The sequence below is a fragment of the Polypterus senegalus genome, chromosome 10 (assembly GCF_016835505.1).
Source record: "Polypterus senegalus isolate Bchr_013 chromosome 10, ASM1683550v1, whole genome shotgun sequence".
Classification (NCBI taxonomy): domain Eukaryota; kingdom Metazoa; phylum Chordata; class Cladistia; order Polypteriformes; family Polypteridae; genus Polypterus; species Polypterus senegalus.
Window position 1 is genome coordinate 148,577,572 of NC_053163.1, and position 23,062 is coordinate 148,600,633.

Below are 23,062 nucleotides of genomic sequence, written 5' to 3' on the forward strand. Positions count from 1 at the left end.
TAACTCCTTCACTAATGTGTCTTCACTTCACTGCACACATTCCCGTAAAGCCTGCTTCTCAGACCATTTCCAAGGTTTTTGACTTTCTGTCTTCGAAGGTGACTCTCTCCTACACCTTTCCTAATGCCTCTTCGCCTCCGCTCCCTGTTCTGAGTGCAATTCTATGACGCCCGCTTCTCCGACTCCATCGGTATTTTTGAGGCGCCTTTCTCACCTCCTGTCCAGTTTTATACTTTCCGTCTTTGAAGGCGACTCTCTCAGTGTGCATCTTTACTCCTTCTTGTGTGTCTCACACTCTCGCACTTCCTCTTTTGTCAAACTGACCAATCACACCAAAGCTAAACTAACCAATCAGATTGATTCGAGGGACTGGACACACAGACTTTAGTGTTTTATTATATAATAGGTATGTTTGCTTTCCACTTTTCTCTTCAAGTAATATAATTGAATGGAAACAAAGACATACATTGATTTTTATTGTATGGCTCTGCTGTGTTTAGGGTGATAATCTTCTTCTTGGATTTAAGTTTGCTTATTTGAGTCTTCATAGTAAAATGTTTAAGTACCCCTGGACTATAGCTACTGTATGGGTGTCTATAGGAGGAGCCACAGTAGATACAAGACCCAATAAATTAAAACAGTAAAAAAGAAAAATAAAAGTGTGCAAATAAAAGCAGCTGGCCTGCCATTAGGAATGGCCACTGCAGGACGTAAATCTTCATTGAAACGGGACAGCTGGACATTCCCTCCTGCCCTGTGAAAGAGTAAGAAGATTCAGGGTTTCAGTCGTCAAGAGTTTCACACCAGAATGTTCTTCAGCAGTCACATCGAAGCAGGCCTGAGTTCCCATGAAACACCTCTGAGCTGTTCCCGAAACATTTTTAATCTCAGCAGTTTTTGTTAAATAAGTTCATACATTTCCAAATATTAAATGATTTGATTCTACATTTCTGGGATGATGTCCTACAATTAAAACCACTCATAGATGCTGCAACTCAAGTCTTTCAAAGTGGAACCCGTCCACCCAGCCTCTCAGCGTCGACCCTCGATGTTCAGTAGTAGCCCGGGGCGTAGGGCGGCGGTTGCAGGTACTCCAAAGGTAGATTGTCCGGGTCCAATTGCTCTTCTGGATTGGCACACAGGTGTAGGACACCAGCCCCATAATCAGAATTATCAGGAGAAAATTCAATCATTCTCTTCACTCTTGAAGGGCAGTCATTCCTGAGCCCATCCTCAGCAGAACCATACTGAGGCCTTCCTCCATCTTCACATTCTTCCAGTGGGGATCTGTTATTCATATGGGCCTCTGGCACTTTGGGTGGAGCACCTTGGGCTGGACATGGTGGAATTCCAGGAAGTGGTCTGTTTATGGGTTCTTTCTTCTTGTGGAGCTTTTTCTTAATTTGGATTAGGTTGAGGAAATTGGGTGGTTTGAGGTCCTTACGCAGAAGACCTGGGGTCATGTTGGAATTTGATCCAAACAGAGGTTTCAAATTTCTCGGCGGGAGCGCCGGACCCTGGACATCTAACTGCTCCATACTTTTGGACTTCATCACCAGTGGTCTGTTTCGGGGTGGAAGTTGTGGTTTATTGAGAGCCTGAAAAAAAAAGACGACTGAATTAAACATTACATCAAAACTTCCTGCCCTACTCCAGCCAGCAGCTTATGGCCAGCAGATGATTCTTAAAAACATTAACTCTAAAAATCTGTCAAGTGTAACAGTTTAGTAAAATGTCTACCCAATCAGCTACCTTATAAATTCGGGTATTTTGCCGATGGAAACAAATGGCTATCAACATGACTAAATCTCAGGTACACACACATACTGTGCACTGTGGAGACTTGCATCATCTCACAGGAAAATACAAATTGGGATCAAATAAATTGAAGCACATAATGTTCTGAATGGGTAGCATGGCACACCATGTCTAACAGCAGGAGGTTAATTTTGTACACCCTTTCCGTAACCCAAAATAAAGCTTTATTATTCTGAGAATAAAGGCAGGTGTCACGCATGTGTGACTGGAGGACCCCCCTTCCTGGCTCTAAAGAGGTGTGCAATGCCACTCCGGGATGAGAGGGAGCGCTGCCGCTAACTGTCTCTTCACTTCCAAACTTCAGTACCAACAAGAAGGCCACAGAGAACTACGCCCACATTGCCAGAGTTGGGCCCCGCCCCTTATGACTCAGACACCTTAAGAGTGGGTGCCCCCCACTTGAAACCAAACCGTCATCGAGGACTGAGCTTTTCTTGAAGATTTTGTGCAAGGCTGAACAAGCCACCTTTCTTTTGTGCCCTGGGCGCTGTTTAATTATTTTTGCTTTATCATTTAAACGGGGGTCACCTGCCTGGTGCCTCAACCCTTCTTTTTGGTATCCTTTTGTTCCCCTCGGCCTGTTACTCAGTCACACAGGATGGTCTTTTTTTTTTTTTTTACCAGAACTTGACAGATAACTTCTCAAATGTGATAGAATGGATGTTTTTAACAAATTTAAAAATTCTATGACTGTTGCTAAATTACAAAGAAGAGGCTTTCAGAGCTAATTCTTTTAAATTATTGTGTTGTGTTGTAGTTGTAAGGTTTCTAAACTCTTTTGGGACTCCCACCAATGGGACAATATGCTGAAGAGCATCCCAAGGCATGATAGCCACATTCATGGAAGACAGCTTATCCATTGCCGGGGCAACCGAAGGCTCCAGGCGCTGCAGCAACTCGCCACAAAAGCAAATCTGAGCCGATCACGGTAGAGCTATAAGCATCTGTCATCAGGAACATTATAAATGTAGGGGAGCAGTATTACTTGGCCACAACCCTCCCTGATTGCTGTGTCTGTGTATAGGAGAGTGGTAGATCCCGCTATAATAAATGACCGTGCCGTTCCTTTTTGAAGCGGAATAAAGGCTGGTTTTGCTAAAGTACTGAGATTCAGCCTCTTGTTTTGGGGTGCAAGACAGGGACTCACACGTGAAACAGTATAATTGATGTACCAGTAATGACAGATCAGCTATTTCACTTCTGAAGTACCGTATATACTCGCATATAAGCCGAGTCTTGAAACCTGAAAAATCGATCATAAAATCAGACCCCGACTTATATGTCCGTTCAAAAATACGACACATTTTTTTTTTCACATCTTCTCACCTCCTCTAATCTCGCATCAGTTTCTCAGACACATCGAATTTTGTTGCAGCAGCGCAGTTACCAATTTCTTTCGCCACTTCAAAGACTTTTAATTTAAAACCAGCTTCATATTTTCTTCTGATCGATCGCTCCATCGTAGATAAGGGATGCTCTTACGATAAAGGTGTATGAGAGTGTGAGATACTAAAAACACAAATCAATGCAAACATCGCTTCAGAATAGTTCGGGTATTACTGTATGGTCACGTAGGCATATGACGTAGAAAACAAAAGGCTGTGTGCCCCGTGGTTACCCTCTCAGGTGGGCGTTAGCAGATCATAATCTCTTGGACCAATAGCTAGAGTTTTTCGCATTCGACTTATACGACCGACATTATAAAATACCAGATAAGTCCTGACTTATCCGCAAGTATATACGGTATTCTCAGGCCTGTCATTTTAGGAGGAGATGTCGGGATATAAGAATTAAGACAGAACCTTTTTTATTTTTTTAGATTTTATATTATTTTTATCATACAATACTATAAATGAAATTGTAGTATAGCTATACCGATACTCCCTTATTGAATGAAGATTGTTCCCTTTAACCAATAAATTGTACCAGATGTGTTGCAGTTTCCGAAGACTGCACTGTGTCTAATAATCAATATTTTTAGTTTAGTTTTGTTCTGTTTCCAGTGTGCATAGACATTACTGCTTTTCTCCTTAGTTTTTCTTTTTTTTTAATCAAAACCCTATAATAGTTGTGAGGGACGGATAGCATCCTTACCTGACCAGGACGCCCTCAAGATGGAAAGACAGGGGGAGACAGCTTACACAGGGCTTTGTCTCCAGCAGAACACTAGATTGTAGGGTGCACAGGCTCGGATCTCTGCATGCTTATCCATGCATGCAGATATAAGGCATGTTGGGTATTGTAGTCCTGGGGGACATTTTTGTTGGGTCCCATGGAGGCTGCCGGAAGTGCTTTGGAGCTGCACCATCATATCACAGGAAGCACTCCAGGAGGACCCACATGCGCTATCAAGCAGCTGCAGATGTCCCAGAATGCAGCTGCCCATCTAGTATTCCACCAGCCAAGATGGGCACATGTCAATCCTCTCTTCAGGTTTCTACATTGGCCTCTTGTAGCAGCACACATTCATTTCAAATCCCTGATGCTGGCCTACAGAGTAGTCAATGGGTCAGCACCTGTGTATATATGGCCACACTGGTGAAGTCCTGTACTCCTTCTCACCCACCCAGGTCTGCCAGATAAGAGCATCTGGAGATGCCACCTCTGCGTAGTGTCATGGTTTCTATGTATTTCTTCCTTAGTACAGTGAACCCTCGTTTATCACGGTTAATCCGTTCCAGACTCTACCGTGATAAATGAATTTTCGCGAAGTAGGATTCTTTATTTATAAATCGAATATTTTCGCAGTTAGAGTATAGAAAACCTGTTTACGACCTTCTAAATACGTTTTTTAACATTATTAGAGCCCTCTAGACATGAAATAACACCCTTTAGTCACCATTACACCTGTATTACCCAATATATTAGACAAAATAAGAGAAAATAAGACATATTAGACGTTACAAATATCATATTACTAGGCGCACTCGCCTTTTATCCTCAGTTTTTGTGCGCTCCATGTGTACATCAGGCATGTAAGTGTAGAGAATGAGAACATCAAAGTGCCCATTCATAACAGCTCCCGAAAACCTACGTTTTTTTTTTATCCCCTCAAGTGCCTGTCCAAAGTCGTACAATGTCAGCCCGAATTTGTACTCCATCAACATTAATTATTTCCAGACACATAATTTTGTCTATTTTTCCAGCGCATCACACACAAAAGCAAGGGAATGATGACAGCACCAGAACTCTGCTCACATCGCATCGCTTCGTACCTCAAGCCGCAAGCAGTAAGTCTGTAATAAGTGGAATACCGCTACGCTTTGCACTCACAGGACGGAAGGACAATCCAGAACGCTTTTTTATAGTAGATTATTTTACTGTACATTTAATTGCACACAAACACAAACCTATGAAGGTACGACCTCAGTAGGAGAGTCTTCAGAGGTGGTGCAGTATCTTCAGCAGGTGCGTTGTTGTCTTCAGTGAAGAAGTACTAGGAGTAGGCAGTGGGTGTCTGGGTGCGCGGCTGAAGAACATCTTGATAGGCAGTTGCTGGCGCTGTCTTTTCATATGCGTGAGGAGGCTTTTGTAGGGTATTGCCATCTTTAATCATAACCAAGAGTTTCACCTTCTCCTGGATAGTAAGCATCTTCCTCCAGCACTCAGTTTTATTGTCAGAAGGCTTAGAAAAAGCAGCACGTTTAGGAGCCATCGTAGGGCTTAGATAAAAGTTCTCATAAAGCGCATGCGTAGTGACGTAAGCGTGTATGAGAAAAAAATCGCGATAGAGTGAAGCTGAGAAAGTCGAAGCGTGATATAGCGAGGGATCACTGTAAATGTGAATTCTCTATACCAAGGGTGTCCAACCCCGATCCTGGTGGGCAGCAGTGGCTGCAGGATTTCCTTCCTGCCACGTTCTTAATCGGTAACCAATTTGGCTTCTTTTACTATCATTTTAATTATTTCACAATCCTCTGAATTGCTTCTTTTTTTCCTTAAATGGCAGCCAAATAAACACAAGATGTGAAGTGAGCCAACAGATGACCTGCTAAGCCGGGGCCTCAAACTCCAACCAATATCACTCCAACCGTTTCCATAATTAGAAGGTGATTTTTCTTGTTAATTTAACTCGTTTTAGAATTCCATGGCATGTTGGTGCTCTCACTCTGCCACAGCAGAAAGCGCCATCAAGATGTTTTGTAGACCTGATAAGACCAACATTACTGAGATCTTCACCTGTCTTTATTTTCATGTATCGTGTGATGGACACGGTTAGCCGGTCGGGTGTTTACCCGTCATTATTGTTTGCCTTGTAATTAATAAATAAAAGAAACAATTGAGAGGTCTAAATCTTAAATAGCAAGTAAGTTAAAATGAAGGGAAAAGTCATTCATTAGCAGCAAAAACAGGTCATTAATTAAGAAAATGGTTAGAATGAAAGCCTGCAGCCACAGTAGCCCTCCAGTATCAGAGCTGCACACCCCTGCTCCATACATTAGAACGTTTGGCATGAACAGGCCATTCAGCCCGACAAGCTAGTCCACCCTAATCACCTGGATTGCCCAAAACAACATCTAGTCAACATCTGAAGGGTCCTAACATCCTGCCCTCCACCACACCACTTAGGAATTTCTTCCATGTATCTGTGGTTCTTTGCAAGAAGAAAAACTTTCTAACATTTCAGCAAAATCTGTCCGTAAGAAGTTTACAACCATGTCCCCATATTCTTGTTGCAGAATTTATTTTTAAACTAACAACTGGGATTCACTGTACTAATTATTCTTACAATTTTAAACACTTCAATTATTTTCTCCTCTTAATCTTATATAATCTAATAAAAAGTCTTCTTCAATATCTCATACCTCTTAGCCCCAGAATCAGCCTAGTTGCTCTCCTCTGGACTTTCTCTAGCGATGCTATAATAATTTTGCAATATGGAGACTGAAACTGAACACGGTACTCCAAGGTGAGGCCTCACTCAGGTCAGGTCAGATCAGATTGGGGAGCCTGCACTGCTGCAGCACGTTGCCACTCCCACCACACGATAAAACAGCTTAGGATCGTAGTTGGCAACCCCCTAGGTAGACGCGGCCCAGTCCCACCCTCCGAAAATGACCCTCTATCTGCCGCAGCCAGGTGTTATGTGGGCGTCCCCTTGTCCTGGTCCACCCACTGGGGTCCTCAACAATGAGGGTCCTGTGAGGCAGATCACTCTCGGGGATTCAAGCCACATGGCCGTAGTGCTGTAACTAACACTTCCTCACAATGCAGGTCATGTGCCTCATTCGGGACTCCATGAGCAACACAAAGTCAAACCAACGGTACCCAGGGATTCTCCGGAGAGACACAGTACTGAAAGGGTCCAGTCTTCGTCTCAGGTCACTGGATAGCGTCCATGTATTGCAACCATATAGCAAGACAGGAAGCACCAGGACTCTAAAGACTTGGACCTTCGTCCTTTTGCATAGACAATGGGAACGCCACAGATGCCTTTCCAGCGACCTCATGACCCCCCATGCTCTCCCAGTGCGTGTTCATAGGAAGAGTCAGCAGAGATGTGAATGTCTCTGTTGAGGTAAGTAAACCTCTCAATTGGGTCGACACTCTCTCTGCAGACAGACACTCTGTTGATGGCCGTGCCCACGAGGTCATCAAAGGCCTGGCTCTTTGGTTTTTATCAGGACACTCGCAAGCCCAGACACTCAGACTCCGCACTCAGTGTCTCGAGAGCCCTGATCAGAGCCTCCATTGACTCAGTAAAGATCACAGCATCATCAGCAAAGTCAAGATCCATGAATCTTTCTTCACCAACAGATCCCACAGCCGCTGGACCCCACAGTCCATACAAGCATTGAACAGAGCAAGAGCAAAAACACACCCCTGACGTGACCCCTGGCCTCGCTAGTGTGTTATATATCTTAACTGGACTTGTACTCCACACATTGGGAGATGTAACCTAACAACCTACTAGCTTTCTTGATCACTTCTGTACGCTGTGTACATAGCAGACAGAGATGGTGATGAGTCCAGCGTGACTCCTAAATCCTTCTTATAAGATGTACTTTCAAGTTTAAGACCCCCCATTGTGTATTCAAACCTCACATTTCTACTTCCTAAATGCAACACTTTACATTTACTGACATTAAATTTCATCTTCCCCAAATCTGCCCAAGCCTGCATGCTGGCTCTGTATAAATTTAGCTGATTCGACATCATCTACCCTTCCACCAGGTTTGGAATCTTCTGCAGACTTAACAAGCTTATTGATTATATTTTTGTCCAAATCATTTATGTTAATTAAAAATGTCAGCAGCTCCAGCACCGAACCCTGAGGGACACCATTTTTAACAAAAAAGCCCCCCCTCACCATAATCCTTTATTTCCTGGCTTTGTACCCATCTACAGGCCGCTCCCTGAATTCCCACTTCGGAATCCATTATATCATCACAGAAGGACTTGGACAGCATACAGGCTTGGGCAGATTTGTGGCAGATGAAATTTAATGTCAGTAAATGTAAAGAATTACACATAGGAAGTAAAAATATTAGGTCTAAATACACAATGGGCAGTCGGAAAATCGAGAGTACACCTTATGAGAAGGATCTAGGAGTCATAGTGGACTCTAAGCTATCGACTTCCCAACAGTTCAGAAGCCATTAAGAAGGCTAACAGAATGTCAGGTTATATAGCGCCTTGATGTGTGGAGTACAAGTCACAGGAAGTTCTGCTCAGGCTTTACAACACACTGGTGAGGCCTCATCTGGAGTCCTGTGTGCAGTTTGGGTCTCCAGGCTACAAAAAGGACATAACAGCACAAGAAAAGGTTCAGAGAAGAGCAACAGGGCTGAGTCCAGGGCAACATGGAATGAGTTATGAGGAAAAATTAAAAGAGCTGAGCCTTTAGAGTTTATAAAATGAGACTTGACTGAAGTGCTTAAAATTATGAAGGGAATTAGTCCAGTCGATCGAGACTGTTATTTTAAAATGAGTTCATCGAGAACACGGGGACACAGTTGGCAACTTGTTAAGGGGAAATTTCACACAAACATTAGGAAGTTTTCTTTACACAAAGAACGATAGACACTTGGAATAAGTGAGTGTGGTAGACAGTAAGACGTTAGGGACTCTCAAAACTTGACGATGTTTTCTTGGAAGAAATAAGTGGACTGGCGAGCTTTGTTGGGCTGAATGGCCTGCTCTCGTCTAGAGTGTTCTAATGTTCTTTTAGTTTGATAATTAACCTTTCACGCCACACCTTGGGGCGGCACGGTGGCGCAGTGGTAGCGCTGCTGCCTCGCAGTTAGGAGACCCGGGTTCGCTTCCCGGGTCCTCCCTACGTGGAGTTTGCATGTTCTCCCCGTGTCTGTGTGGGTTTCCTCCCACAATCCAAAGACATGCAGGTTAGGTGGATTGGCAATTCTAAATTGGCCCTAGTGTGTGCTTGGTGTGTTTGTGTGTGTCCTGCGGTGGGTTGGCACCCTGCCCAGGATTGGTTCCTGTGTTGGCTGGGATTGGCTCCAGAAGACCCCCATGACCCTGTATTCGGATTCAACGGGTTAGAAAATGGATGGATGGACGTCACACCTTATAATAAGCCATCTAACGATAAAAAACTCCAAATAGGTGTAAGCCATCCTAATTTGAGGTGTTGATACGAAGTGTAATGGTTTACTTTATGAGATAGAAGTGCATAATATATAAGTACAGTTGCATCAGATATTTGAATATTAAAATATGTGCTTCAACTCACATGTTTAAAATCTGAAGATTGTCATAGAAATTTGTCATTTTTTTCACTCTATGACATGGGTGTATAGAGGGCTGGATCCCCAGAAAAAGGATCAAAGATCAAAAATAACATCACATTTGTAACCACTGACTTTGAAATCGTCTTAAATGACACCCGACATAATTATGTTTGACATTTGTTATTTTTAACCTTCTGCGAGCGGCTCTTAGAAGGCTTGGACCACCAGTAATATTTTCTTTTTTTTTTTGATCAGCAACCTCAAAATAGCATAAAACAACACTCCACAGGCCTATGTTACTAATCCCCATTTTCTTGAGGTTTGACTCCTTGCATCCCAATGGGAGTCACTTAATGCGCTGGGCACACAACGTCAAGTCTTTGTGATCATTTTTGCCGAAGTCACCTTTTGGTTTCCTTCTTATCATGAGGGTGTAATTTCCTGCACAAAATATACTACAAAAATGGCCTAAAAAATGAGGGTTACAAGGTCTAGAGGACCAAGAACGAGGGGGGGGGACCCCAAAAATCTTGATGTCTGGAAAAAGACGAGTCGAGCAGTTTTATCGTATGTCGTAATTCTGGATCAGGAGGCCAGACAGAAAAAACTGCAGTGAGTTCAAGCATTTGTAAGTAATTCTATGGAACACAATAATATCGTCTGCACCTCTCTTATTGTTTCGGTTGCTTCCTCATAGAATTCCAGCATATTAATGAAGCACAACCTTCTTCGTCTGAATCCACGTTGAGTGTTTGCTAAAACTCCTGTTCTAGACGTGTGCTGCTCGGTCTCTTCCTTAATAGTTGCTTCCGTTCATTTACCCAGAATGCACGGTAAGCTCACTGGCCTATCATTACTTGGATCTGTCCGATCCCCCTCTTTTTACAACGGGATAATACAGGGTGACACAGAAAAATGGGAACTTTTGAAAAACCCAATAGAAATAGAAGAAATCCAACAACAAAAAAAAATTATTGACAGCAATTGAACCACTACAACTTGCCTTTTAAGAGACAGTAATCCAAATTATTAATGTCTGAAAATTACGTCCTGTAGATGGCGTCCTCCTGTACGTATGCATTCTTCCAATCTGCTGTTGAGGTTCCCCATTGATTGCTGCAACATCTCAGCTGGGATTCCACAAATTTCGTCTTAAATTCTTTGTTTCAATCCATTCAGTGTCCTTGGCCAAGTCGTGTAGACCCGACTCTTAAGATAGCCCCACAAGAAAAAAATCACAAACAGACAAATCCGGTGATCTCGAGGGCCAGGGAATGTCACCGAATCTTGAGATGACACGGTTACCGAACAATTCTCGCACAGCTGCCATTGATTGCCTTGCAATTGATTACTAAATTACTAAATGGCAAGACTGTTTACAGCTCAAGGTCCCTGTTCGGCAGTGCTACCAACTGCACATGGCTGCCACTACGCATTTCACAAGTTCCCGTTTTTCTGTGTCACCCTGTATTTTCTAGCCTCCGTTCTTTATGAATTTCCCCATTGTGTGGACAGCTTCAAGGGTATACATACAGTTAGGACTTCCTGAAGCACTCAAAGATAAATGTTAACCGATCCTTGTACTTTGTTAGATTTCAGCCTATTTAATCCCAGCAGCACTTCACCATTGACAATTTCCAAGTAACTAATGCTGCATTCCATTTACCTTGGATGTCGGATATCTGAGCTGGGAATGACGTCACACCCGAGTTGATCGTGTTAAAGTAAAACATTCGGTAAACTAATGCAGATGTCTCCAGGAAAACCTGTTGTGCTTGCTCGTTTGGAATATAGACAGCTGCTAAACATGTTGATAACAATGCATTTCGCTGTTAGTTTGCACATCCAAAAGTAGACGTTGTACAGTACTGTGTGTACGACTGATTTAAGGAGACACAAACAGACAGGAGTTCTAAGAGACAGCATAGTACTTCAGGTTTCACTTCTGTTGATGCACGGTGCAGCCATCTTGGATTTTGAGATTGGGTTGGCGTAAGTCTAAATTTAATATGCAAAGCTGACACATAGCCAGATTAAGCACAGGGGCTCACACAGAACTGCCAGGCAAGCAGATGGATTAGGACAAATGAACAACTTTCAGTCAGGCTGTGAGATGCTGTAACCGTGTGCTATTTCTATCTACTAAGTCAGCATGGAATTGGATCCTTGTTTAAGCATCGTGGTCTTGTTTGGAATTGCATGTGTAATGGGCTAGAATTCAGTGTTTTAAAGAAAAGGCAGAATTTCTGGAAAATTCGGCTACAGGTTATTGCTGATGTCTATCTACAGGACATACTTATTGACCTGTCTTGCTAAAGAGTCACCTGCTTTGAACAGTCAGACTGCTCTGATTTAGTATCTCATCTACGCACAATGTGGGGATACAGAACTGTCTGCTTCCTTGGAAAATTGGTTTCTAATCAAGTACTCAAAGTTTACACTATTTGTTATGCAGAGGAAATTGGCTTGCACCGTTGTTTTCACTGATTGTCATGTTGATCTAGGCAGAAACTGAAGCATATATATAATTTCTGGGAAAAGGAGAATAAAAAAAGAGAGAGAACAGAGAAGTATGGTCTGAGACTCGCTGCTGACTGCTGTCTGTTTCTTTTATGCTTCACACCATATGGCTCTGGCTGCACCCTGTAGCATCAGTGGCTTGTACCTGGCACAGGTTCCCCTACACCTGAAGCCGGTAACAACTGGGGGCTTGTCCGGGATCAGCACCCTGTCGTGGAGACAGTCATCACTACACCTGGAAATTCCTGTTGTGAAGCTTCAGGGAGGACCCCTGTAATTGTCATCCAGGGAGCCCAGCTTCAGGTACAGAAGGGAGATGGCAACATCCGGACCACGCAAGATGCTGATCTGGGATATCCAGAGGAAATGAATATTACTGGATTACAATCAACAATCAACAGCATTCTGGCTGCAATCATAGAAGATAAAGAAGGGAATGAAACTGTAGAACTCTCACAACTAGGTGAACAAGAACTTTATTATTTCCTTTTTGATTATATTAAGAGTGATAAGTTGGGAAATTTGGAGGACGGAGGCATGTCAGACCTACTTCACCTCCAGGATATGATTTCACAACTCCTAACCAGAAAGGGGGCGGCACGTTTGGCGCAGTGGTAGCACTGCTGCCTCGCAGTTAGGAGACCCAGGTTCGCTTCCCGGGTCCTCCCTGTGTGGAGTTTGCATGTTCTCCCCGTGTCTGCGTTTCCTCCCACAGTCCAAAGACATGCCGGTTAGGTGGATTGGCGATTCTAAATTGGCCCTAGTGTGTGTGTGTGTGTGTGCCCTGTAGTAGGCTGGCGCCCTGCCTGGGGTTTGTTTCCTGCCTTGTGCCCTGTGTTGGCTGGGATTGGCTCCAGTAGACCCCCGCGACCCTGTGTTTGGATTCAGCGGGTTGGAAAATGGATGGATGGATAACCGGAAAGGGTTTCACCCCTGGTAGGAGTAAGGATTGTACAGGTGCCATCACCACAGGACTGGATTAGGATACTCATTTGAGCCATCTTGGCACAAACTTTGAAAATAGGAGGAACTCTGAGGACTTGGGGAAAGGATGCCTCTCTTATATCGCTTCAGATCAAGTGGTAAGACTTACTGATGTTGCTGCTTTTCTGCCTCGCAGGGAGTTCAAAGTCCATGGTGGCCAAATCTATGATGGGGGTTCTGAAATTTTATACAGTGACCTTTGCAAACAAATAGATGTAGGGCTACATGAGGGATTTACAGAGTCTGAAATTGTTAAGTCTGTATTGAAAGTGGAAGTCGTTAAACCTGGTATCTTCAAAAATGTTCTCATGAGTAGAGATGATCTCACATTAGAAGAACTCAAACAATTTCTTAGGCTACACATTAAGGAAGAAAAATAGCACAGAACTGTTTTAGGAACTTAGCAATACGAAGCAACAAGATAGGGAAGCATCTGAAGAATTTGTATATAGAATAATGGATCTTCGACAGGGGTGGCACAGTGGGTAGCGCTGCTGCCTCGCAGTTAGGAGACCCGGGTTCGCTTCCCAGGTCCTCCCTGCGTGGAGTTTGCATGTTCTCCCCGTGTCGATGTGGGTTTCCTCCCACAGGTGGATTGGCAATTCTGGGTTGTAGCCCTGCCAGGGATTGGTTCCTGCCTTGCACCCCGTGTTGGCTGGGATTGGCTCCAGCAGACCCCCGTGACCCTGTTATTCAACGGGTTGGTAAATGGATGGATGAATGGATCTTTGACAGCATGTGCTGCTGGCATCAGAGCAGCATGGAGCTGAATTCAGCTATGACAGAAAATTAGTGCAGGGCATATTTCTTCATACCCTTTATCAAGGGTTGAATGAAAAAAATAACAACATCAGACAAGACCTAAAACCAATTCTCACTGACCCGAAGGTGACTGATTTTGTAATACTAGAGCGGATAATTAGATTGACCAGGGATGAAGCAGAGAGAATAAAGCGACTCAACCCACTGAATAAACCTAGCTCAGTTACTGTAAACTCAGTAGAGTAGAGTAGAGACGATACACAGGCTGATCAGACTAAAGTGAGTCAGGCAAATGATAGGATGCAAGTGGACAGTGCAGCTGTTAAGCAGTTAACAGCTGAAGTGTCTGAACTAGCAAAGAAATTTAAAACGATTGTGAAACTTAACGATAATGATAATCTGACAGCTATCCGTGCCTCTCAAGCTCAAAGTACAACTATTGAGCAGCTAACAGCTCAAGTATCTGTGCTAGAAAGAAATTTTGAAAAGATTGTGAAGCAATTAATGGCTCGAGTATCAGAACCAGCAGAACATTTTGAAAACATTGTGAAATATACTGATACCAATAGTTGGAGAGCCGTTCATGCACTTCCACAACTGGACTCTCAGGTATCAAGTCTTAGTCCCAAACAAAGATGCAGAGGATGTGTCCAGCAGGGAAAAGAATTGTGCCCCCACTGTTTCCACTGTGGTCAGATGGGACACAGAGCAGTTGGCTGTACCAAGAGGCGGGAATCGGGAAACAGGAGTAAAAGGTCCTCTCAGACTAAGGAACCCACAACGCGACACACCTGTCCAAGAATGAATGAAATGATTTACCTATTGAAAGAGACACTAAATCGAATACAGTGTAAAGGAAAAGGCAGAGGCCAGCAAGAACATATGGCGAGACACCAGACTCAGCATCTGATCATGCCGATGAGGACGCTTAAACCTCATATGGCCCCCGCCACTTGCCACACTTTCCTGCGCATGTCAGATATGACGTCACAGAACCTGAGTCACACTCCAACTCAGAGCCAAGGCCTGAGAGTTCTACCCTGAACCACGAAAACTTGACAGAAATTTTTCGCAAGGAACATCAAGGGAACAAGGACTGGAAATGGAGACCAGTGTTGCTGAACCACAGGTGGAAAATATTGCTGAAGCAGTTGTGGCAGGTGGCCAGGGACCTTGCCCCACCGGGACGCCTGGGTCAGGGAAAGACCAGGAAGGGGGCAGTGTTTTCCCTGGACGCAAGAGGGCAGCTCCCCTGATTTCCATCCAGGATCACGACTACGGAGCTGGGAGGCGCAGCCCCGTGGGGGTCCGTGGTCCAACCAAGGGGCTGCCTGGATGGTTCCTGAGCCCGGGAGGACAGCGCTTCTGCCACAGGAGGAAGTGCTGCCACCCCAGGAACTGTGTATGCCCGGAGTGCTTCCGGGTGCAAGGGCAGCTCTTCCGCTACACCAGGAGGTGCTGCCAGAAGACCATCATCAGCACCAGGAGCACATCCGGGGCAAGATAAAAGGGGCCGCCTCACTCCAGTGGACGAGCCGGAGTAGGGAGGAGATAGACGGAGCTTGCGAAGGAAGAGTGGAGGCCGCTGAAGCAAGACGAGAGTTAAAGGGACTTAGGAATCGTAAGTGTCGGGAACCAAATTGTAAATAATAAGCGGAAATAAACCCGTGTGTTTTGAACTGTGCTGTCGTGTCTGTCTGTGGCTGGGCTATCTTTTACACATTGGAACCCACAAATGTTCAAGAAGACCTAGGAACAGAACACCAGAGTGACAGAGAAGGGGACACTTTAAGAAGATCGACTCGCACTGTCAGACCCAGAAACGTATTCACATACCACAGACTGGGGCAGCCATCATACCAGCCTTGGCATCCTGGGATGCATGCAGTTATACAGAATTCTATCTATCTGTTACCAAGCCACACAACAGTGTATCCAGCATACCCAGGATTTGATTATTACCTACCTATTAAGACCATTGGTTGAGACACAATAGGCACTGAACCGAAGGCAGAGCCTTTGGAGCAAGATGTCAGGAGACATCTCAAAAAAAAGGAGGAGAGAGTGCAATGGGCTAGAATTCAGTATTGTAAAGAAAAGGCATTTCTGCGTGTTGCTTAGTGTAATGGGCTATAAACCAGTGTTTTAAAGAAAAGGCAGAATTTCTGGAAAATTCGGCTACAGGTTATTGCTGATGTCTATCTACAGGACATAAATATTGACCTGTCTTGCTAAAGAGTCACCTGCTTTGAACAGTCAGACTGCACCGATTTAGTATCTCATCTACGCACAATGTGGGGATACAGAACTGTCTGCTTCCTTGGAAAATTGGTTTCTAATCAAGTACTCAAAGTAAATGTGTTTACACTATTTGTTATGCAGAGGAAATTGGCTTGCATCATTGTTTTCACTGATTGCCATGTTGATCTAGGCAGAAACTGAAGCATATATATATTTCTGGGAAAAGGAGAATAAAGACAGAGAGAACAAAGAAGTATGGTCTGAGACTCGCTGCTGACTGCTGTCTGTTTCTTTTATGCTTGACACCATATCGTTGTAGCTACACCCTGTAGCATCAGTGGCTTGTACCTGGCCCAGGTTCCCCTACGCCTGAGGCCGGTACATGCTTATCTGAAGTGGGGCCCTGCATGTGAAGAAAGAGTATAAAGCCTTGGAACATTGCCCGGCACACCTTTGAAGCCAACGAATGGATGGAAGACGTCGACATCCTGAAAATGCTTTCCGCATCTGCAATGACAACAGACTCCAGTCCTCCGGCCCCCCACTCCCAATTGGGTTTTGTCACAGGCTTCATTGATCTTTTTCCTATAACTTTAACAAAGTTAAGTTATTTCTCCTGCGTGATTTCTTACCGCCGTATCACTAGGGAGGGCTATCGTCTTTTATGTTATGTCTATATAGATTCGGGTTAAGTAACACGCCGCAATCACAAAAATACTCGATTCACAGGGAGTGAGTACCCTCCTGCTGGACACAGTTGGTGAAGTTCTCTCGTCTTTCCCAATAGTAATTCCGACTTTCCTACTTGGAACTTGGAAATTCCGACTTTCCAGTGCATAAGTAGCTCCTTAACTAGATCCCATTACTGGGGGAGGTCATACACTTCTTCACATGTATAACCATCTGTTTTGTGGTGTGCAAGTGTCCAGAAAAGGCACTTTAACTTCAAAGGATTTTTTTATATTGGTGGACAAGTTAATACTGGAAATGCCTAAACTGTTAGCCTTGATTCACACATCTGTCCTGTAAAACTACCTGTTCAATATTCGCTCAGCACAAAACCAGATCAAAGCAAGAACATCTCAACACTAGCCGAGGGCAGCTACCCAAACTTCAATACCTTACCAGGGACGCCAGGAGTTGCTTACGTGTCGATCCGTCATCTGATCGCTTCACCTGAAAGGGCTACACTTCAGAATACCCCAGTAAAGACCAGGAACTGCTGCTCCTGTCGGGCTTTGTATCTCGATGGCTACCTTTGAAATGTCTACACCAGGGTTCTCTAACCTTTTGTTCCCCTGAGAGCTACTTTTACAAAATGAAAATGGCCGAGAGCTACTCCTGTTTTCTAACGATTATTCCAATAGCTTATTTCAACCCAAACAAACTGGATATTTTGCATTAAAACATCACAAAAAATATTTTGTTCACCTGCAAGTGCATTTTGTAGGTCTGTATGCATTTTCTAGTGTATCTCCATCCATCCATCCTCCAATCTGCTATATCCTAACTACAGGGTCACGGGGGTCTGCCGGAGCCAATCCCAGCCAACACAGGGTGCAAGGCAGGAACAAACCCTGGGCAGGGTGCGCACACACACACACACACCAAGCACACACTAGCGACAATTTAGGGTGCACCTAACCTGCATGTCTTTGGATTGTGGGAGGAAACCCACGCAGACATGGGGAGAACATGCAAACTCCAGGCAGGGACGACCCGAGAAGTGAACCCAGGCTTCCTAACTGTGAGGCAGTAGCGCTACCACTGCGCCACCGTGCCACCCTAGTGTATCTCACACTATTGAGTTAAAACATGAATGCTGTCAAAACAAAACAATGCAATTCCAAATCCACAGATATGACTTCTTCATTTGTCATTTTGTTCCATGTCTCTGCCTGACCTAGGCCATGTGACTTCACCTCATTTAATCTTCTAACCAACAGTGGAATCTCAAGTGTTCTACCAGAGATTAATAATACGGCTGGCCAAAGCTCTGACAAAAAGGTCCAGGAGAAGAAACCATGAACTGTGAATGGGTTGGCGACTAAACCAAATAAGGAAGAGACTGTGCAATTAAAGTCCAAACAAAAACCAAACTCAGACTCAAGAATGCCTATCATAACGTCTTTTACCCCAAGACATCTGAAGTATCTAGCACTGGCACAAACGTGGACAGTTGTAATGTCATGCTTTGTGACATCCAGGAGTCATACGAAAGCAAAGGACATCATAACTATTAAGAAAGAATGTTAAATGGCAGCGCCCATTAAAGAAAATGGAAAAACACGGTGGGTGGGAAATGTGAAAATTATAAACATGTTCAAAATGAACTGGAGTTGTTTGTTTTCCACTCCTCCATTGCCAACCACTCAAATATCAGTCACTACATTAACAGGATTTTATATCACTATCATTTGTTTCTGGTAATCATTCAGATGCACTTCTTTTTATCCTGTCTTAAAATTACTTTTTGTCTTTATTTATGTAAACAGTGTATTGTTTAGTAACGTACGGTAATGTAGGAAGTATTTTAAGACCGAGAATCTTTTATCTGTGGCACCTCTGCATGATGATCACCTTTTTCAACCCTCGCAAATGTATGCAGTTTTTAATGTCTGGAAAACATTTGGGATTAAATCACTTAGAGATCTGTACATAGACGATGTCTTCGCACCCAACAAACAATTACACTCCTAATTTAACTTTCCAGCAACACATTTGTTCACTAACTTCAAATCAGAAACTTTGTTAAACAGAACCTGCCCAATTTTCATCACCTCCAAACTCCCTCTATGCTGGAAAAAATATTGCTCAGTTTCTAGGACTCAGACAGCATCTCCGTAACATATAAAAACATTTTACAGTCCCCTCCGTTTCAATGATCCCAGAGTGCTGTGGGAAAAGGATCTCTCACTCAACATCTCAGAAAAGGAGTGGAAGGAAGCCATGGACAGAATTCACTCGAGCTCCATATGCGCAAATCATAGAATTATTCAACTTAAAATTATATATCGAGCGTATCTATCTTGTTTAAAATTGTCCAAAATGTTTCCAGGGCGAGATCCAACCTGCGAATGTTGCAATCGAGCTCCAGCCTCACTGGGCCACATGTTCTGGGCCTGCAGCAAGTAAATAAAATTCTGGACCAACATCTTTAACTGCCTATCAGACAGCCTTGGTGTCACAATCCCTCCTAACCCACTAACAGCTGTGTTTGGTGGGCTCACAGAGGGGCTTAAAGCGGAGAAGGACAAACAAACTATAACAGCCTTTACTACACTATTGGCATGTAGACTTAACTTGCTCATCTGGAAGAATCCTAACCCACCTTTGTTAAGTCAGTCGGTGCCTGATGTTAAATGTTATTTGAAAGTGGAAAAAATTAAAAACTCACTTAGAGGATCTGTGTAGAACGTTTTCAAAACCTGGCAGGATCTTCTCAATAACATTTTAGAATAAGCTTTTAAAGCATTGAGGAAGCAGATTCTCTCCCTTTTTCTTTTTTTTTTTTCCATTTATCTTTATTCACTTATGAATTCATGGGCGGCACAGTGGCGCAGTGGGTAGCACTGCAGTTAGGAGACCCAGGTTCGCTTCCCAGGTCCTCCCTGTGTGGAGTTTGCATGTTCACCCCTTGTCTGCGTGGGTTTCCTCCCACAGTCCAAAGACATGCAGGTTAGGTGCATTGGCGATCCTGAATTGTCCTTATTAGTGTGTGCTTGGTGTGTTGGTGTGTGTGTGTGTGCCCTGCAGTGAGCTGGCGCCCTGCCTGGGATTGGTTCCTGCCTTGCGCCCTATGCTGGCTGGGATTGGCTCCAGCAGACCCCACCCCGTGACCCTGTGTTAGGATATAACGGGTTGGAAACTGGCTCCAGCAGACCCCCGTGACCCTGTATTCGGATTCAGTGGGTTAGACAATGGATGGATGGAAACTGACTGACTTATGAATTCATCTATCTACTTATTTTTACTACCTAAGTTTTCCTCTGCTCTCTTTCTTAGGGAATCTATCTATTTGTATGGAATGTTGTGTGATTACAATAAAATCAATAAAAATTTTTAAAAAAGTAAAGTACAGTTATTTTCACTTAGTGAGGATACTATAAATTGAATCCATTTTAAACAGGCAGCACTCACATTGACGTCCACAGTGAAGCTCGGGCTGCCCAGCTCCAAACTTAGACACGGGTAGAGGCTCCCGGGGATGAAAGGCTGACTGTTCACAGGTGGAGAAGGTGAAATGTCTTGAGCGTGCCCATTGGCAACATCTCCTGGATGGCTCCAATTAAAGTGTGGGGATGAGCGACTGGGCAGTGGAGGTGGAGATGTCTCCGTGTCTGGATCACACTGGATGGGTGCTTTCTCGCTTCTCGGGTTTTGTGGGGCTGTTTGAATGGAGAAGAGCAGCTCCTCGTAATCGGCTTTAGCTCCCTTGGCCTGTAAATATAAGGTGTTGAAATTAAACAAAACAAGAAAAATCTCATATCTATACAAAAAGTAATGTTATATTAACAAAGCAGTTAAACACAGATAAATTAACATAGACATTTATATTAGTGGCCAGATGGGGGAGCGCATGAGCCATTCCAAAATTCCTCGGAGCAACTCCAAGGAGAACCAAAGGAGCACTAAAAATTCAAAAATATGTACTATCCCTCACCCTACATGGACCTTCACCATCTTTCCTCTGTATTTGCACGTGTGCCTGAATGTCTCTTCACCGCTGCTCCCTCTCTCCGGCGTGTTCCCGTAAAGTCTGCTTCTGGACTCTGTCACTGCTTTCAAGGCGCATTTCTCATGTCCTGTCCACTTTTCTACCTCCCGTCTTTCAAGTTTGCCCCATTACTCCGCCTCATGTATGCCACTCTCACGCTTTCTCTTTTCTCACTGACCAATCAGATTGTTCTAAAGAAGGGGTCCTGGAGGATCACCGTAGCTGCAGGTTTTCATTCTAAACCGTTTTTCTTAATCAGTGACCTGTTTTTGCTGCTAATTATCTTCTTTTGAATTAATTGTAATTGACCTGCTCTTGAAGACATAGTCCTCTCAATTGTTTCTTTTTCCTTAATCAGCAGCCAATAATGAGATACAAAATGAGCCAAAATGTGACCAGCAAACTGTGTCATCTTTATATCTGAAAATAACTAAAGATGAAGGTCTCAGGAATGCTGATCTGCTCAGGTCCACTTGATATTTTAACAGAGAAAATCAACAATTTTGGAAATGTCTGCTATTGTTCGCTGATGACACTGCAATCGTGGGCTGCATCAGGAGTGGGCAGGAGGAGAAATTTAGGAACCTAATCAAGGACTTTGTTAAATGGTGCGACTCAAACCACTTACATCTGAACACCAGCAAAACCAAGGAGCTGGTGGTGGATTTTAGGAGGACCAGGCCCCTCATGGACCTTGTGATCATCAGAGGAGACTGTGTGCAGAGGGTACAGACCTATAAATACCTGGGAGTGCAGCTGGATGATAAACTGGACTGGACTGCCAATACTGATGATCTGTGTAAGAAAGGACAGAGCCGACTATACTTCCTTAGAAGGCTGGCGTCTTTCAACATCCGCAATAAGATGCTGCAGATGTTCTATCAGATGGTTGTGGTGAGCGCTCTCTTTTACGTGGTGGTGTGCTTGGGAGGCAGCATAAAGAAGATGGACGCCTCACGACTGGACAAACTGGTGAGGAAGACGCTGGAGCTGGACAGTTTGACATCCATGGCAGAGCGACGGGCGCTGAGCAGGCTCCTGTCAATCGTGGAGAATCCACTGAACAGGATCATCTCCAGCCAGAGGAGCAGCTTCGGCGACAGACTGCTGTCACCGTCCTGCTCCACTGACAGACTGAGGAGACCCCACACTATGCGACTCTTTAATTCCACCCGGTGGGGTAAACGTTAACATTATACAAAGTTATTGTCTGTTTTACCTGCATTGTTATCACTCTTTAATTTAATATTGTTTTTTATCAGTATGCTGCTGCTGGAGTATGTGAATTTCCCCTTTGGATTACTAAAGTATCTATCTATCTATCTATCTATCTATCTATCTATCTATCGCACAATGAGAGCAGCAAAAAGCCATTGAACTGAAGAACGGATTTAATTAACAAGAAGACTCGGCACCTAATGAAGCAACTGGTTGGAGTTTCAGGCCCTGACTTAGCTGATCTTCTGCTGGCTCCCTCACTTCACATTTCCTTTCTGCTTGGGTGCCATTTAACGAAATAAACGAAGCAACTGAGAGGAACGAGGAAGAAATTCAGGGGAACAAATCTTTAAAAATAAGTCAATTAAAATTAAAAGGAGTTAATTAGCAGCAAAAAATAATGGCCAAAACCCTGCAGCCATTGTGGTCCTTCAGGACAGGAGTTGGGGACCCCTGTTCTAAAGGAACTGGACACACAGATCTTAGTGTTTTATTATATAGTAGATAGATAATAACCACAAGAAAGGGATAATTACAGGATGTACTCAAAGTACGAAACAAGAAAACAATCGTCTAGCGTAATGTGCCTTTACAAAGATCTGCCGTCATGTGAAGAATATATTTTTTTCCCTTTCATTACAAATGTGGATGTATCGAGAATTGATCTTCACTTTAACAGTATCTACCCAGAAGGGTGATATAACAAAACAAACAGTAGGCCACATTTACATTTTGTAGTCTATTGTATAATTTAAATAAACATAAATGCAACTTTCGCATGTAGAAAAGGTACATCCACCCCTACTCTTCGTACTGTCCTAAATACCTCAAATAAGAGTCAGGTGAACCAGATCAGGTGTAAATGATCAGAACATCATTAGGGAGGATCTTGTCCGAGTCTGTCAAACATTTAGTTTGTTGTTGAAGTGAGTGTTTTCCCCATGCCGAAGAAGGTTCTAGATGCCTATGAGGCTGGGAAGACATTTAAAAAGATCTCCAAACAACTGGAAATCGATCATTACACTGTCTGGAATATCATCTACAACTGGAGAAGATTTTAAACAACCATCAGCTTGTTCTGGTCAGGCCACCTCAGCAAGTTCATAGAAGC

General features: G+C 43.7%; 1 protein-coding gene across 1 annotated transcript in view; it reads right to left on the reverse strand.

The window, feature by feature from the left end:
- Positions 1-370: 370 nt before the first annotated feature.
- hsh2d (hematopoietic SH2 domain containing) overlaps positions 371-23,062 on the reverse strand; it is a 42,560-nt gene continuing 19,868 nt past the window's right edge. Inside the window, exons 5-6 of the mRNA XM_039767041.1 lie at positions 20,157-20,456; positions 371-1,598 (exon numbers count right to left, since the gene is read on the reverse strand). Of these exons, the coding sequence (XP_039622975.1) occupies positions 1,053-1,598; positions 20,157-20,456 (846 nt within the window). The 3' untranslated portion in view covers positions 371-1,052. The remainder of the gene's footprint in view (positions 1,599-20,156; positions 20,457-23,062) is intronic.